This window comes from Athene noctua, chromosome 5 (genome assembly GCF_965140245.1).
Source record: "Athene noctua chromosome 5, bAthNoc1.hap1.1, whole genome shotgun sequence".
Taxonomy (NCBI): domain Eukaryota; kingdom Metazoa; phylum Chordata; class Aves; order Strigiformes; family Strigidae; genus Athene; species Athene noctua.
In genome coordinates this window covers 17,069,396-17,087,172 of record NC_134041.1, presented here as the reverse complement: position 1 = coordinate 17,087,172, position 17,777 = coordinate 17,069,396, and the positions used below count along the sequence as shown (strand labels likewise).

The 17,777-nt window shown below is 43.7% G+C and overlaps 1 protein-coding gene across 2 annotated transcripts in view; it reads left to right on the top strand.

Moving 5' to 3' along the window:
• The first annotated feature begins 4,946 nt into the window (after positions 1-4,946).
• The window catches only part of COL24A1 (collagen type XXIV alpha 1 chain), a 154,977-nt gene continuing 142,146 nt past the window's right edge, over positions 4,947-17,777 (top strand). For both annotated transcript variants that reach the window (XM_074906511.1, XM_074906512.1), the window contains exons 1-2: positions 4,947-5,113; positions 11,791-11,852. In XM_074906511.1, the coding sequence (XP_074762612.1) occupies positions 5,058-5,113; positions 11,791-11,852 (118 nt within the window). In that variant the 5' untranslated portion in view covers positions 4,947-5,057. The remainder of the gene's footprint in view (positions 5,114-11,790; positions 11,853-17,777) is intronic.

The following is a 17,777-nucleotide window of genomic DNA, read 5'->3' as shown; positions in this document are numbered from 1 at the left end:
GAGTGGGAGTCTCCACTTCCTGCCTGGATGGCAAAACACTCCATCAGTGATGGGATAAAGATTAACTAAAAATGAAAGTCATTGAGTTTCTCTAACTCCTCCTATTTTTTTTTTTTCTTTCACCAGTTGTTCTTAGGCTCCAGAGCCCCTTTTTAGATGGAAATTTACTGTGATTCTCTCTTGGCAGTTTTGCCTATTTGGTAGTTGGAGTCTTCTCGTTTGGTGAGCTGTTCTCATGGTTCCCACGATGCATTCATTCTTGCTCTCGTATTTTCCGTTCCCTTATTACTTTCCTAATAACTGCTTCTCAGGCTTCTCTCTTCCTTTAATATTTTCTTGTGTGTTTGGCTAGGATTCTCCACATTCTTGGTATGGCATAAGATGTGCCATCACTGGAACAAGACGTCAGAGCTTTACAGCTGCTGGGTGTGGGGTTGCTCCTCCAGAAGGCTTTCCTTCAGTCGCCTGCTTCAGCTGTCTCCACAAAAATTTTTACTGTGCTTTATGGTGGGTGTCTGCTATAGCAGTGACTTTCTAAAATGGATGATACCTGGTCTTGTAAACAATTGCAAGTATCTTGGCTTCAGTGAAACACCTTTCTCAGTTGGAGCCACCGAGCCTTGTGGTCTGGAGCCTTTACTCTGTCTTGTGGTTCAGTGAGGCTCTCTTCTGTTTCTTGCTCCTAGCTGGATATATGCCCTTGTTTGCTTTAACTAAGCATCTTAAGGAATCTCACTAGTCTTTATGGTCATTTGTGGCTTGGCATTTTTGTCTGTCCTGACTCGATCGTGGCATTTTTTTTGCTCTGTGTGCCAGGACCTCTGAAGTTTGGTCCCCTAAACCCACAGCATTTCTCCTGTCCTCCCTCAGCCCTTTTCCCTCACAGGTTTTTATGTGTTGGTCTTGTAAGACAGAAAAATCCTCTCCACTCTGAATCCTTCAGCATGTAACTTTATGTTAATTGCCTGTTTAGTCTGCTAGTAGAAAAAGAGAAGCAATAGAATTAATCAAAAAAGCCATCAACTGCGCTCTTCAAAGGTATTTCCAGATTTTTTACATATTCAGAACTGGAAAACATTGCTTGTCGCTAATTCCTTCTATCAGAAGGTAATAGGCATAACTAGAGAGAAAAGGCAGATGATGGTCACTACAATTTCTTTCACTTTCTATCAAGAATAGACACATCTACTTGTTTTAGACCTGAAGTCCCTCTTTTTTCAATTTTAGCCAGCTGTTGTCAAAGACATGCTGTAATCCTTTCCATTTCTTGTATTTCTTGATCATATTTGATAGCTTGCTAACTTTCTTTAACCGGAGCAATGTGTTAAACTTTTTTTTGGCTGCCACAGAGAGAATTCTAAATAAATATTTTGCTGAACTAGGTTCCAGCAGTTTTGGTACATAGCCTAACACCATATATTGTGGTGTGCAGGGAAAATCAGTTCTCCAAAGGGAACTCAATAGCAGCATGGATCTTTTGCCAAAAATTCCTAATTCTGGGACTGTACCAGGAAACTTGTGTGGGTCCCATTCTGCTCCTACTCAAGTCAAAGGTAAAGCTCCTACTGACTGCAGTGGGATAAAGCTCAGGCTCTAACACTCAGTCCTCACATTCCTGCTTCACAGAATTTCTTTAAAATTCTTACTAATTTTTAAATTAATTTTTAGACTTTAGAAATATACTAACCATTGCTCTCTCCTGTACATTTTCTGGAAGGAAAATCACAGATAGGAATCATTTTCCTCGCCTCTTATGCTGTTCTGTTCTGTGCCCCAAAGTGTGGCTGGAACTCAGCAGCTGTAATCTGGAGTGACAGATGAGCAAGTCAGATCATGAAAGAAGGAAAAAAACTGCTGGAAAAGGAGAAAACAGACAGAAGAAGAGCTTGCAATTATGTCAGAAAGGCAAGAAGTGGTATCTTGAAAGAACTAATTTTGTACTTCAGTAATCCCTGGGTTTACTTGGGGAGGTAAGAGAAATCAGGGATAGGCTGCGGTCAAGCAGGAGACAGTAGACATGGAAAAATGGGATATCAGGACATTTACCATAGGAAATGAAACTCCAGCGTCACTGTGTTGCAATCAGTGCTAACACATTTGGAGCTTGACCAGGTCTTTTGGTGTATGTAAGTATACAGATGGCTATATATAGCTCTGGAAATAAACACATGTAATCTGATACTTTTAAACATAGGAAGTTCTGCTTATTAGGCTGTAAGAACACTTGCAAGAAGCAAGTGTAAGAATAAAACTGATACTGATTTTTGCCATGAAGCTTAGAAGAGATTTGGAGCTGACTGAAAACACAAGGCAATAGGGCAACAAATTGGGGGCTGCTGGACTATTTCCAACAGTGCCACACATTCACTGTCTGACATGGGGGAAGTCGTTTAATTTCCTTGTGTTTTTTTCAATTGCTTTCTTCATCTGCATTAGATGGTGCTCATTTATTCTGTTAAGAGCTTCAGCAGCTCTGAAGGGTGTTAATATCAAAGGAAAGCACCTAAGCTGCAGAGTAAGTGCAAGAGCTGCCAGGCAAAAGACACAGGGGAGGGAAAAAGGGGCTTTCCTCACACATTCCCAGCCCCTCTGTGGACACGTGGCTCAGATGTATGAGCTGTGTGTGGTGAGGAAATGGAAGGGCACAGGTAATCCTTCCCCTGGCCCATGCCTCTCCTGGGCTCCTTACACAAGAATAGCCAAGGATCCTGCCCAAATAGCCAAAAGGCAGGGTTCAAAACACAGCGGGGGCTGTAACAAGGACCTAAAGAGCAAAGACACAAATGGCAGTGAAGTGTCCTACTTTGCGTTCTTAATATTGTAGTTTTAAATACAGAAAACTGAACAGCCAATGCTATTTTTTTTTTTAACTTTACACCGTTTTAAGCCACTGCATAACCAGGGTCAGCAAAGCTTTATTTTCACTCTGTATGTGCAGCTGGCAAGAATCTCAAGTTGTATGTTCTTCAGTGCAAACACTGTTGGAAAGGGAGATCTCGACATGTAATGTCCCCAGCCTATCTCACCCTGTGCTGCAGGTTGGCTCCTGTACTTAAAAATGTGCACTGAAATGAGGGCAGGATTTACCCAGGGTCACTCTCAGGGCAGAATTCTCTCCATAATAGTCCTAATGCCAAAAGGTTAATAAATCAACTATATGTCTACTGCATATTTAAGGGATTGATAGGTTTTGTGGAATGGCACCAAACTGTTCTAAAACCCAATCTGTAATGTTTAGTTCATCTTAATGCTAATAAAAACTAAATGAAGTATAACACTGCAGTAGCTGGAAGTCATTGAAGTATGGTGGTTTAAAACAGAAATGTCGACAAAATCTTTATTGCAGCAGTGACCAATACCTCCCTGGCAGGCACCACATTCTCTTCTGTGATGAAATCAATTTTCATGTTCTGCTGTCACTTTGTTAATGCAGGGTACATAGACAGGAAGACAAAATGTCAGCTTTTACCTTTGGCTTTCAAAAAGTGAGGAAATCCCTTGGTAGCCAGTGAGACTATATAGATTCAGGATGATTCAAGGTATTGAAAATGAATTTGAGTGTGAAATTAAAAACCAAAACACTCAGGTGTGTTGCCTGAGAATGTTTTTTTCCCCTGTAACTTTGGCTTCTGTTATCCCCAAGAAAATACACTGTTCTAGATTTGCCCTTGTTTGTCTTACAATTCTCCCCACTCCCACAATTTTTCTGCCTGTTCCTATCTACCTTGAATCAACCAGAAAAGGCTTTTCAGCTGAGTGGAGCATCCTCCATGATAACAATATAAACTCCTTGTCTTGTATAATCTTTCTTTGTGCCTTGTCATTTCTCTCATTTTCTGCTGTTAGGTAATATGTTTGGTTTTATTTCCTGTCACATTTCTCCATCTTACCTACAACTTGGAGGTCTTTGCTGCAAGCCTAATGTGAAATCTTTGTTCTTGTAACATCCAGCAAGAGCCAAATACCACAATCCTTATTTACATCAAATTTCTGCTTAGGTCAATGGAAGTTTTGCCTAAGTAAGGCTGCAGGATTTGACCATGGGTTTGCTGTACAGTGTGTATTGCAACGTCTTGTATTGTTTAACCCTACCTTGTTTGTTTTGAGAGACAGTTTGCATGAAGATGTCATGGGATAAAGTTACAATAGACTGTGCTACTGGGACAAGGTGAGAAAACGGGAAATGAAAGCTAAAAAGACCTTTGTCTCTTTAGGAAGAAGTCAGTGAGGGGTGTTGTATTTCTTTTGGCATTGTAATTCTACCAAATTACATCTGGTCTTCAAACATTTTCCAGAGGGAGGATTGCTGGACCCCACTCCAATGATACTCGAGATGCAAAACCTCCAGCACGCTCAGCTTTTTCTCTTTATAGCATTTAATGATCTCCCTTTCCCCCTTCCTCTGTCCCCACACTTTTAATGTAACTTGCAGCTTTCTGCCGAGCTCGCCCAGCGGGACCCGAGGGCTCTCCGCGCCCTTCGGATGCGCTGAGCGGCATCACCGGAGCCCGCCCGGCCGCACCTGGGGCCGCCGCTCCGCGCTGCTCCGGGCCACGCCGGGACGGGACGGGGCTGGGCTGGGCTGGGCTCAGCTCTGCGCGCCGCGGGGCCGCGCCCGGGGGGAGCTGCGGCCGGGGGGAGCTGCGCGGGGCAGCGCGCACCGTGCGCGGCCGGGGTCCGGCCCGCCCCGGGGGCCGCGTTTGCTGATGTAATCGCCAGGCAGCCAGCGCTGAAATTTAACACCGAGGCAGGCGGGGAGGACGGCCGGTGCCGGGGCAGGCGGCTGCAGCGCCGCTCCGCCGCCGGACTCCGCGGGCAGCCGCGGGGCTCCCCCGCCACCAGCCCCCGGCGCCCGGCCCCCCCCGTCATCCCTTCCCCCCCCCCCCCCCCCCCGCCGCGCCCGCCCCCGCGGGCCGTACGCGGGCCGCCCTCGGGCTTGCGCGGAGCTCGGCGGAGACCTCGGGGCCGGCGGGGTTTCATGGACAGGACCTGACCCTGCGGCGGCGCTCGGCTCCGGCTTTCCCTCGGACCTCCGCTGCCCGGGCAAATGCATACAAATGCATTTGGGAGCCGAGAGGACAAGGCGAGGACGCATCTCTCCCGCGGCACAAACGTAAGCGGGAGCCGGGGAGGCGTGACGGCGGGCCCCGCTCCCCCGGCCAGCGCCGACGGGGCGCACCGCACCGCCACCCCGCCGCGGGGCTGGCGGCGGGGCCGGCGGGGAGGGGATGGCGGCTGCGGCTCGGCTCCTCTCCCGGGGGCAGCGGGCGGCGACCCCGGTGGGCTCTCGTTGTCGTCCCGTCCCCCCCCGACCCCTACCCTCCGAGCTCCAGCCCTAGCCCCGCGAGGTCCCGGGTGCCCCCGCAGGACCGGCGGGGGCTGCGGGGCGCCGACCCCCCGGACGGAGCCCGCCTGTCCCCTGGCTGTGCATCTCCTCTCTCTCTTGCTCTCCTGGATGTTCCCCGTCCTGTCCAGCACCCTCGCGTCATCCTTCCCCCGTCCGAGCCCGCGCCCCGGCGGGCAGCCTGGCTCTGGGGAGCCCGGCCCGGGGAGGGTTTCGCGGGTGTGTGGCCCCTCCGGGAGTGGGGGCAGCCGGACCTGAGAGCCAGCGCACCCCAGCTCCCCGAGGGGGAATAGGGATCCCGCGGGAGAGCGTGCCTCTGCACCCACAGGTACCCCGGCTGCTCGTCCCCCCTTTTGGTACATCGTTAGGAAAACACAGCAAACAAACAAAACCTGCCAAAGTCACGCTTAAGAGCTGAGGCTGCCCTCTTAATAACAGAGATGACCAGAGGAGGTGCCCAGTATTTACATGCTTCTGCAGCAGGCTGAGGTTCTTCTAATGCATCATCATCTGTGATGCAAAGGTAGTCTCTCCTCTATAGCTCGCCTAAAAACAGCCTAGGCAAGATGGTTGTGAACCTCTGACGATTATAGAGGTTACCAGTATGCATTTCCTTTTGTAAAGTGCTTATTTTATTCTGGCTGTGACTTAAGTTTACTGAGAGCTCCGAGCAGGACAGAGAGGCTCTGTCTTGTGTTGAAGTGAGGATTATACTGCTGAAGTGTGCCTGGTGTATAATCTGGGTGTGCTTGAATGCTTGTGAGTAGTTACGTGGCTGCCTGAAGGTGGCCTTCCCAGGAGGTCCGTGTGTTTAGTGGCTGCGTCTGGGGGACTTCTTCAGGGATCGTCTGAATGCAATTTAAAAAGGGGTTTATTTGATATTTGTAAAGGGATATTGCTGATGGCAAAGCATAAATTGAACTACAGTAGAGTAGTACAGTAGCAGAGATAAGTTTACCTGAGTTCAAAATCAGAGATAGCTTCAGAATATGTATCTCTATGCATCTTCTTGTTTACCTAATTTACTTGACTAGAGAGAAGGTAACCTGGCTGGTTGCCTCTGTTAAGAAACCAGAATTCTTCACAAAAGGAGCAAGTTTCCTTAGCGTTATCAAACCAGCAAATCGTTTGCAACCTAGACCACCTCTTTGTGGAAATGCCATTAGGTCGGACCTGCTACCTGTATAGGGGTGTTTCTGCAGGTTAAATAAATAGAATTCCTACAGCTGTGTGACTTGTAAATCTCTCACCAAATTTGAGGGAATATTTAATTTTAAAACATAAACAGCCTTGTGTTACCCTTGTCTCCTGAGTGCTGAGTTGTAGAACATTTGAAGAGCAAACTACAAAATGTACAGAGACAAACCCTGAAAGAAGAGAGTATTTCACAGGAGTGGGAATTTGAGCTGTATACTTTTGCCTTAATACAGAGGAAAAGTCTAAGAAATCAGGGATGTACTCATAAAATTTTCTAAAATCACATCTTTCATTACTTTTTCCCCTTATGTGGTAGTTTCTCATCTTAAGCCAAGTGCTGTCCAGAGTCTGTGGACCACCAGGCAGCGAGCTTCCTTTCTCCAAATCACAACACTGTTGTAGGACTCCTCTGAGGCCACTGTTCCTTAGAAGGAAAGAGTAATACATCTTTTGATCCATTACCTCTTGCCTTATCTTCTGTCTCTCCCTTCTCCCCTTTTTTCAAATTGTGAACTTGTGGCGAAGGATTCAGGAGCTTCCCCCTCGCTGGTTAGGTCCACAGTGGCATCTGTGCCCAAAGGCCATGGGACTGTCACCTGCCTGGAAGAGGCTTTGGAGGCTGTGTCTCCTCAAGCTATGTTAATAGTAGGTCTCTTAAAACCTGGGAAGCAGCACTGCACCTGCTGGCTAATCTCATTATATCAGCAAAAGAAGGTATCTTTCTTTTCAGATCTTGAAAGATCAGATTTTTAACAGCTTGGGATCTTAGAGATGCCCAGGGCGTCTCTGTCCACAAGGTGCTATTACCTTTCCCAAAACCCTCCTCAGGCTTGATGAACACAAACTGGGCCCTTCTCAGCAGTCCTCAGAGGAGATCGAATGAAGCAATGCATGTGGGGCAGGTTCTGGTATTTAAACCATCACCGTTCTCCTCCCTGGGAGTGTTCAAAGACAGGTTGGATGAGGCTTTGAGCCACCTGGTCTAGTGGAAGGTGTCCCTGCACATGGCAGGGGGTTTAGAACTGGGTGGTCTTTAAGGTCCCTTCCAACCCAGGATATTCTGTGGTCACTGATGAGCACAGGGTTGAATTCATCTGTATCAGTTACACTGGGAAAAGATTTTTCTGCCTTCTCTAACAGCCAGCTAGTGGTATTTCTTCCTTTAAACTTGAGGTTTAGGAAACTAGCCTGGAATGAAGAGAATACTCCTGTGCACTGACCAAACCCAAGCTCTGTACACTGCTGAATATTCTTCAGCGTGTGGAATTTTTCATCGTTGCTTGTCAGAACTTGCTTTGAAGCTTATCAGTTTCCTCATTCATTCATCACCCCTGCTGGAAAAAAGTAACCACAGAGAGTTACTGTCCACTTGTAGAGAGACAAAACGCCACAAGATGTCAAAGATTATCAGAAAGATAAGCTCTATTTTAAGTGGTAGAATAGCTCAACCACATTTGTTGGTGCCTTCCTCCAAACAATTATATAGTTGCTCTCCACTTGTACTTGCCTGTAAAATAGGAGAGAGGACAAAAAGGTAGGAGGAGGGGAGGAAGCTCAAGAGATACCTAGCCTGTAGGACAGGACATAGCCAAGGGGTATTGGAACAGCTTCATGTGTGAAGTTAAATGGGGGAAAATAGTCAGCTAGAGTCTTTCCTGCCACATGCTTTTGCGTTTTTCTGTTGTAGTGTTCCAGCAGGACAAGCCTCCCCGAGAGCTATGTGCTCAGCTAAGGCATGTGCTGTCCAGGCTTTCTGCATGCTGCTTGCTTTGCTCCTTGCAGCTATGGCAGAGGATGCAGCAAGCCATGTATGCATTACACAGCAGGGAGCCTGGTGACTTAGTGGCAGTGCTGGTGTGAGAACGGAGACTTAAAAGCTGTAAGTGCAGAGCAGTGGTCTTGACCAAGAAGTGAGGGTTTGCATGAATGTATTCTGTCAAAGATAGAATTTCATTTTTTCATCTTTGGCCATGGAGGGCTCCCTTGTACAACTTCACATTAGGTTGCACATGGTTTCATTTAGAAAATGTTTTACTTGTGAAAAAAGGTAGAAGGAAGACTAACTTTTCCCACGCAGTAGAGGACTTTCATTCCTATGGTTGTCTCTGGTCCCTGTTTTTTCTCTTAGCTGATCACTCATCTGTTCTTGACATTAGCTGGAGACCACTGTGTAAGCCAGACATTTGTCTTTACCTCTCATGAAATGATTCTGTGTATCCAGTTACATCTGTGTAATTTACAGCCCTGGGAGCATTTTGGAATTTCTTGCCTTCCTACAACGTTTGCTGGGAGGTGACGGAGGCAGATACCTGACACACAGCTTGTCGATGGCTGACTGGAAGAGGCTATTGTGATGTTAAGAGGAGTTATCTTTGCATTTTGGTCTCTGGAGTTCTTTGAGCATCCTGACTTTGGAGTTAAATAGAATGTCTTACACTGTTTTTAATTGTGAATCCATTTTGCACCTATGAAAGTCAAATAAATATTTGTCCTGAGTTTTAGCTGATACAGTGCAATGCATGGACTTTCTTTCTGACACAGCTATCTCACGTCACTGAGCTTCCCATTAGATGAAAAGATGATGCATTGTGTGACACAGAAACTATGAACTTGATTTCTGGTCTTCAGAGCTGAAAAAAAATGAAGTGAGTGTCCTGTAGCTGACCTGCTGTTTGGACAACAGTCAATATTAGGTCTTTTGCAGGAGTGGCAGAACTACTCCAGTAGACATTTCATGGCTGTAGCAGGAGAAAGCCTGAAGAGAAGGAATAGCTAGGGACTGCAGTGGTTAATTAAAAATGTGCCCTTACAAGCACATTGGGATTTGTGAGGTGGAGTTTCCACCTCACTCTCCTTCTATGATGAAAACTGGAGCAATGATGCATATTTTTGAATATCCTGTACGTTCTGTGCATTTTCTTCTAAAAGCATGATGTATTTACAGTTTTACAGTTGCAATACCAATAACAAAATATTATTGTTATCATGCCTTACTGTTCCTTAAATTATTAACTTGTTCTGATAGCCAAAACTTAAGCTCTCACAATATGCAAATCCACATGTAGGTTTCTAACCAGTGGACCTAATTTTGTCCAAGATCCAGCCCACTGATTTGCCTTGAAAACTTTGAGCAGGTATTTTGAAGAATGCTGCAGCAGACTCTTTATCACAGAAGAAAAAATAGGTTTAGTCTGATTTTATAAAGCTTCTATTCCCTGCCCATGTAACTTGTTTAAACAAGTGCTTTGTCTGAAAATTGGTGTGGCAATTTGTGAATACAGTCCAGGCTGCTGGTCAGGCAGAAGAGGAAAGGACAGCAGAGATGTTTGCCAGCTGGAGAGTGGGTGGTGGTGGATAGTGCACTTTTTTAACCAACACATCTGTAAGGAATTGGAACTGTTTGGGTCTCTAATGCTTCCTTTCTCCTCCTAGCACTTGCCATGGGTTTTTTTCCTCGTAACAGAAACTGGGGGAAGGCTCAGCCAGTGGGCTTTGGTTGGCAAGTATCTAGTGAGCACTGGGCTTGGAGAGGGGGCAGTTGAGTAGTACCTGTTGCCTGGGTTGGACTGGTCTTGGGAGGGGGCCTGCAAAAAGCAGTGACACCTGCTGTGAAGTACCCCCTTCCCCTAAGGGGACCTTCGGTTGAAAACTGGGTGAAACCCCAGAGTAAAACTGCATAAGTGGAAGGAGAGTAAGTAATCACACCCATCCTCTGATCAATTAATTTTTACTCTTTTAAAATTTTTTTCTCCTTTGTTTCACTGAGCAATTTGATAAAACCAGATTTTTGTTCTGTGATTTTCATGTACTTAGATGTTTCTGGAATGTTTGAATTGCAAATCCTTGAAAGGAGTATTAAGATTTTTCATGAAAATTGCTATATATGTGTGTGTATATATGTACATATATATACATATATATATATATAACTATTTAAACCGTAGCATGATTTCTTGTCATTATAGTATTACTAATACTTGGTTTATGCATGCGTTACCCTCTGAGCTGAAGGCAACCGGGCAGCAAACGCTCATGTAAGGAACTTGTCTGTCATTGCCGTTTGAACCATATGTTCCTGTAAAAAGTGGTAGGGTGTTCTTCAGGCACTTCTTTTGCTGTGCAAACCCGACTAAATAGCTGGTGAAGCTATATCACATGAAGTTACAGGTGTTCAGTTGCAACTGTGTTACTTTCAAATACTGTTTATTCCAGATACTCAAGTGCTCTCTGGCATACACTTCCAGTCAATCTAGTGTTTGATATTATGAAAAATCAATGAGGTTACATATGTAAATGAGCAAGAGGGTTGAGCTGTTAGTATCAGAACTGTATTTCTGACATTTTAGAAATATTTCTTCTAAGAATAAGTAGATACAGGTTACTATAATTGTTACATAGTTCTGTGCCTGGATGCCCAACATTAACGGAAAATATATTTCTCATTCATTAAAAGATTTAGTCACTGATAAGTGTGAGATCAAATTATAATCTGGCTAATATGTTAATTGAGTAAAAAACAGCAGTCTGTTTTTTAACCATGGTTAAAAACGTATTCTTTGCCAAACATCCAGCACTTTTCATTTAAAGCAAATTTTGAGCACACCTGTATCAACCTTATATGTTCATTGCCATCAGTGGGCCTATGATACGTATCAGTATTGCACTCTTCTATTTGAGCATGAAGTTTCAAGTCAAAATGTGATGTGATTTTTTTTTTTTACTTTGTGAAGAGCATGTCTTGCTTGTAACATGACAAAATTTTATAATACAGGAACAAAAGTGTGGCACAACGTTATCATTTATGGTAAAATGATGTGGTATAGTGACAAGACTGATAGCAGATCAAAAGTATCTAATGATCTCTACTGGCATTAACTTGTCATTTATTGTATAGTTTCTTTACAGTAACATTTTTTTTCTTTCCAGGAAGAAATTTACTGTGTAGCAGGATTCATACTTGAAGGCTGCTGCAAGAAAATATAAACCAGATGCAGTTACTTTATTAATAAAAGCCAGTGTAAAATATACATACTATATATGAGGGCATACATAATCCTTGATCTTTGTGTAAAAAGCCTTCTCAGCATCAGTGGAAAGTTGTAGAATGTGATGGCTTTGATCCAGGACTTGCTGAAGTCAATGGTATCCTGCCATTGAATTTGGATGTTGAATCAAGCCTCTAATTCCTTGGCATTCTGAAACTGTACATGTTTTCTCACATGTTCTTTCTTTCTTTCTCTCCCTTTTAGGAAAACCCTCCTTTTTATTGCAATATGTATAGCTGTGGGTGTTGCACAAGTACCCAAACAAGGTGAGAAGGCTTTTTTGTAACAGGACACTTGTATAAGCTGTTGCTAGATGAAAAGAGTAAATGGCCATTGTTATTAGTGACCTTAGGTTCAGTTCCTAAATGGTGACTTAAAGAAAATACCAGCTACAGCATAATGAGAGCAAAAGTTTAAAGCAACCAGTTTGGAGAAGATGACCTTTTGAAAATTAGTCAGATTTTCTGTCTATGAAATTGCTTACATATTTAAGCAAGCTCTTCATAAAAGAGAAGCCTTGTACAGTGAAAAGGCTTTGCTTGTGTCTTCACTGCAAGTGGGTGTCCTTGGGGGTGGCAAGCTATGACTGAGTTACCTTTGCACTTAGGGCTGTGCAAGCAAACCACTGCATATAATAAAGGCTTAGTCTAGGCTGGCATCATTAAAGCAAGAAGTTAAATTGTGTATTCATTTGGTTTTGTATTCAGATGCAGATGTTAGTGAGGAAATAGGGTTGTCTTGTTTTTAGTTTCTTTTTTAATCTGCCAGCTGTTATAACTGCACCAGATGTGCAGCTTGCAGTAGAGATTGCGATGGGAACATTAGCATCCCAAAGTGGTGGAGGCTAACATGCCATTTAGTCATTTCTAATCTGCCAGGAGAGTGGCAGCATCACTTCTCTGCCATGTTCCTTCACTGTACAGGTGAAGCAAGAAATAGGTCATCCGTGGCTGGTAAGTATCTTAATTGCAAACACTCAGCTGAATACAAACAGATGGATTGCATGGTTAAGGCAAGACTCATTCCTGATAATGTTTTGCTAGAGCCCTGTGGGATATTTTAGCAGCCTCCCACCACTATTCTCACCAATGCCTTTTTCCTTCTCATCATTACTCGTGACTGGCAAAGCTTGGTTTTTTCCTTCAGTTGCTTTCCCTGCCCCTGTTCTCTTTGTAGTTTTGCCTTCCATTAGTTGCTCATTGTTTTCCTGGTAAGATTGATTGTTGATTTTTCACATTCAGCTCAGTGGGGGACATATGCTTTTGTGATGATGGGGTTTTCCCAGAATTTTCTAATAGTTGGACCAAGTTCTCATTGGAGGAGGGGTAGCACCCATAGATGTGTGTGGACTGCCCTGTTCCAGGCCAGGGGGATGGTAAGTGAAGAGGCTCTTTTTGGGAGGCAGTTTGCACTTTCCTGGTGTAGTGGGAGCAGGTAAGGGTTGCCAGAGACAGGTGTGCAGCGATGGTTTGAGTTGCCTTCATCCCTCCAGTCCACCCTCCTCCTCCTGCAAAGAAATAAACAATTTCTCTCACTTCTCATGTGCCTCAGCCTGAGAACTGCTTTTCTAACAAAACTTCAGGCGAGCACTGTGAAGGCTACAGGACTGTGGTCAACAGCAACATGGGAGAGTGGGTGCAGTCTGAGGCTATTTGCCTCTGAGCTGAGAGTACCTCCATGCACAGAGCTTTGCAAAAATGGGGTAAAGAGTCTTGACATGCTCACATTCTCACATTTGATTTTTTTTTTTACTTTGTCACCAGCAGATGAAGGAGCTTTCTTACTCTTTTTTTTTTTTTTTTTTTTTTAATATTACTCAACAGGATTTCTAGATTGCCATATGAGAAACGTTACTGAACCTTCAATCCCCATGCACAGATGCCATACATGACTTCATTTTCCTTAAGTGCTTGCTTGGGATCAAAATGGTGCATTGAACCTTGATGCAACTTTCTGCCTGTGGGGGAATTTGGTCTGTCATGCACTTTATTTGCACAGTGTGTAAACAAGGGTGCAAAAAGCAGTTCAGTGAACAGCAGACTCCTCACAAAAAGAGCAGCTCAAGTGTATCTCTCAGCCTCAGTATATAACCTGCAGAGTTAGCACTATTCCAGTTGCAGTGTTTAGAGTTTGTCCAGTAATGGGATTGTCTGCCCGTTAGGAACATAACACTTAAGTTGTTATTAACATTTTCTTGGCAGTTGTAAAAAGTATTCAGCCAAATATGAAGATGCTAGCTAGAGTGACTAAAATTCCATTTCTCCCAAGCTGATGAGACAGCCTGTGCATGCTTTACCTGAGAAGCTATGCCTTGTTCATTTTGGTAGGCTGCTGTAAATTGTGTTCAGTGAAATACGTAAAGATACAGTTTCAACCTTTGGGAATAGTACTTTGAGTGTGGCTCAAGAACATACAGAATCAATGTATCTGGTTGGCTTTCCCATGACAGTCACTCAGCCTGGTGACCAGGAGAGCATTGGTTGCAGCAGGTATCTTAATTTACCCAACTGCAGGTGCAGCATCACCTAGGAAATGGGCAATCTGATGAGTAATTACTCTCAGTGCTGGTGGAGCTGACTGATGAATGACTTACCCATACTGGTAAAGGGAAGGCGGGTAATGTGTATACTAGGGTTGCTGAAATGGAGAGAGCACCCCAAATATCCTGCCTTCAGAGTAGTCATGAGTATGGAAGGATGTGGAAAATTAATGGAATGTGGAAGTAGTGGAGGAATGAATGAAATGGAATAGGGTGTGCAATCAAATAGCCAAATCCCCTCATCCCCCCCTCCCAGTTCCTTTTTGGAACTTTTTTGGTGCAACAGGAGGGTCTGAAGATTTTTTGCCAAAGCCCATGTTAGGTTTTCCCTTCCCTCATGATGCATAAGGTTGTAAATTTTTAAAGTCCTCCTAGAAGGTGTAAGTACTTGACACCAAAAACTTCAAACTTTTCCTTCAGGAAGATGAGCCGTTACAATTTGGGGCGCTAATGAGTTGAGTAAACAGTAAGTGAAGACAGATGTTATGCAGACGTGGGTAACCAAAGAAAACTGACTACTGATAAGTGAAGAAAATAGTGGTTGTCATGCTGGGAGAACAAGTTGAGAGGGTTGCCTGCTCCCAAACCCCTGTGTACTGCCAAGAGCTTCTGAAAGCCTTAAAATGAAATAAAAATACATGTTGGACCAGAAATGAAATGACTGGCCAAGAAAGTTTGGAACAGCCTTTTGGCTTGACAGTGGGTTAACAGGCAGCAAGTCAGCAAGGAATAATTAGTTGATACTTAATCTTTTGCTGTCATTTTTCACACAGCATGTATTTGTGTTTAGCTTTCTCAGGACCTGTCATTGTTCGCAGAAATCTGTTTGCAGGATGTGGAGAATGTGTCTTATTTCTCATCATGGTCTCAGACGATTTTCCTTTTTTTAAACAACGTGCTGTTTTCAAATCAGAACTGCCAAAATTTTGGCAATTTTGCTTGCAATTTGAGATTTAGTAGCGATACTCAAGTGTCATTTTTTAATTGACTTTTAAACCAATTTTAGCTTTTTATCGTATACTTCAGTTTATAATACTTTGGACAGATCATGTGCATTGTTATTTTAAAATACAAATATATAATTAAAAATACTTTGAAATACAAGTTCTTGCCAAATATTTCAGGTTAGGATGAGATATTTAGGCATAACTTCAGGTTAGATTATTAGCTATTCTCTGTGCAGTCAGCTGGCCCAGCCACTGCACAGAAGTGCTGGAATGGTGTCTCCAGCCTTGGGGTATGATTTGCATGTGTAAGACCTCTGCAGTGCCCAGAGCTCAGGACCTGTGTTTCTTCTGAGCTTTCCCAAGGGCAATACAAGTACAGCTTTCCTCCCCATAACTACATGCAGGCCATGCAGGGCTAGAGTCCTGGGAAAGTGTGGTGGTTCATTAACAGATGCATTGTGCTTCAAAGCTCTATTATAACCTGACCTCTGTTATCAGTTTGACAGATAAAAATACAGCCATAGTAAATGAATTGCTCTGAGGCAAAACATCTTGAGAAATTGGCGTACGCATGACTTTCTGTAAAGATATGCTTTCTCCATACCTCTGTCTGTGCTGGCTACCCGCCAGGATAATCTTGGCGCATCCATGAATCTCAAACATGACTAGAAACACTACAAGGTGTGTAATTAATTTTCAAGATGTACAGTGCATTCAGGTTGATGCTTTTACTTCCAATTTATAAATCACTCTCAAGGAAATCTCAGTCTCTTCATAATTTACCACAGAAACTAAGCCAACATCTGTCTATTCTTAAAGTTTGCTATGAATACATTCAGTAAACAGAGAAAAGGAAGACTGGGAAAGGAGACCTTTTTTCCACTAAGAGTGAACATCCATTTGTTTCAGTTGCTCTTTTTTTCTTAACATAACAGAGAATCCTTAATTTTCTTGGTTACTCCAAATTTTTGTTATGCCATTTAATAGCTTTATTTACTTAATATAAGTGCAGTGTGCTAATAAAAGTACGCTCAGCTAAATGCTATGTAATGTGCCAGTCTTTTCCCAGTCAAGTTTATTAGATCAGTGCAACTGTTAAGATACTACTCGTCATTTTGAATATAGGTAGTTCACTGAAGCGAACGTCCAGCCAGTTGTTCCAAAAAAGGTGATACCCTACGCTTATGTGCGGTGATGTTTATGAAAGCTACAATGTTCCATTTCCCCTTGTGCAGAAAATCAGAAAATTTAGATTAGAGGGACCTTGAACTCATCTGGTCCCACCTCCTGCTGAGATCAGGGTCAATGCTGAAGTTAGTTCAGGTTATTGGGTCCTGTCCAGTTGGGCTTTGAAAATCTCCAAGAATGGAGATTGCACAATGTCTCTGGCCCCTTGGTCCAGCACTTAACCACTTTTGTGGTGAGAATGCTTTTTCCTTGTATGGAGCTGGAATGGAATGAATCTTGTGTTGCAGCTTGTGCTTGTTACTCCTCAGCTTTTCTGTTTTCCCTATAACTCCAGTTCAGATAATAGACAACTGTAATTAGATTCTCCCATCTCCTGGCCAAATAAATGTAGCTCCTTCAGCCTTTTCTCATGTCACGTGTTTTAGCCCCCAGCCTTCTTGTCTCTTATTTTCATGATTGTGTTTTGTCTCAATCTCTGCTGTATTTCTGTAGCACCTTTCACAAACACCCAGACAAGCAGTTTTACCAATCAGTGCTGTAAATGCTGTCTTATTTTGTGAACCTATGGCAAGACTGCTGGGGACATGCAGTTTAGCTCCTGTTGAAGCCTTTGTAGTGTTTCAGCTGCATCATAAGGGATCTAATAATGTCTTTATATTCATTCTGAAGGAAGGTGTTTATGACCATCAACTCCAACATGCCTAAATCTGATTTAGGTGACACTAAATGGATTCAGTCATCTTTGACCATTGATTTACCCTTTAGGAGGAAAGTGGCTTTGATTTCTTACCACAGGTCAGCTATGATTTCAGTTTATCAGGAGGCTGGATGTGTTTCTACCTATTAGGTGAGGATATTTAGCCAGGTAAAAGATGGAGATACTATAAGGTCCAGGCTAAGAAAAGGGCTAAAGCACAAAGCTCACATTATATAAGACACGAGAAGATCCAATACTGGAAACACCTACCCATTCCACCCTGTAGGAGGGTCTCCTGTCCAGACTTCTATATGCCAAAGCCAAATCTATAGGACATAAATCAGTAGGACAGTTGGTTTCTCTGTCTCCTTAATGTCCACTGCTGTCTCCTGCTGTGAAGAGCACTCTTAATTCAGTATCTTGTCTGGGTAGCTGCAGCCTTGCATTTTCTGGGAGGACAGACGAGCCAGAAGATGGGAGCACTACTGCTTGGGTCCTGACATTTCTTCCCTTTCCTTGCTCTTCACCACTTTTGCTTTTGCAGAGTTCATCCACGACCCCAGCAAGTAAACTGTGTGGAGGGAGAGGAGGCAGTAACACACCATTACATCTCCCCTTGGGAAGATCAATGTTTTCTTTTACTCTAATTTTGGCACAGATACGTACAATCAAGGGTGATCCCACTGGGAGGACAATTCCCTCTGAAGGCAGCTCTGTAATGTCACAGGGCCTTGCTTAGCAGGAGGAGAGCTCCCTGGTGGAAGCACAGCAATTCTTCCCAGGTGCCAGCTGAATTACCTCTGCAGCATGTAGTAGCTCC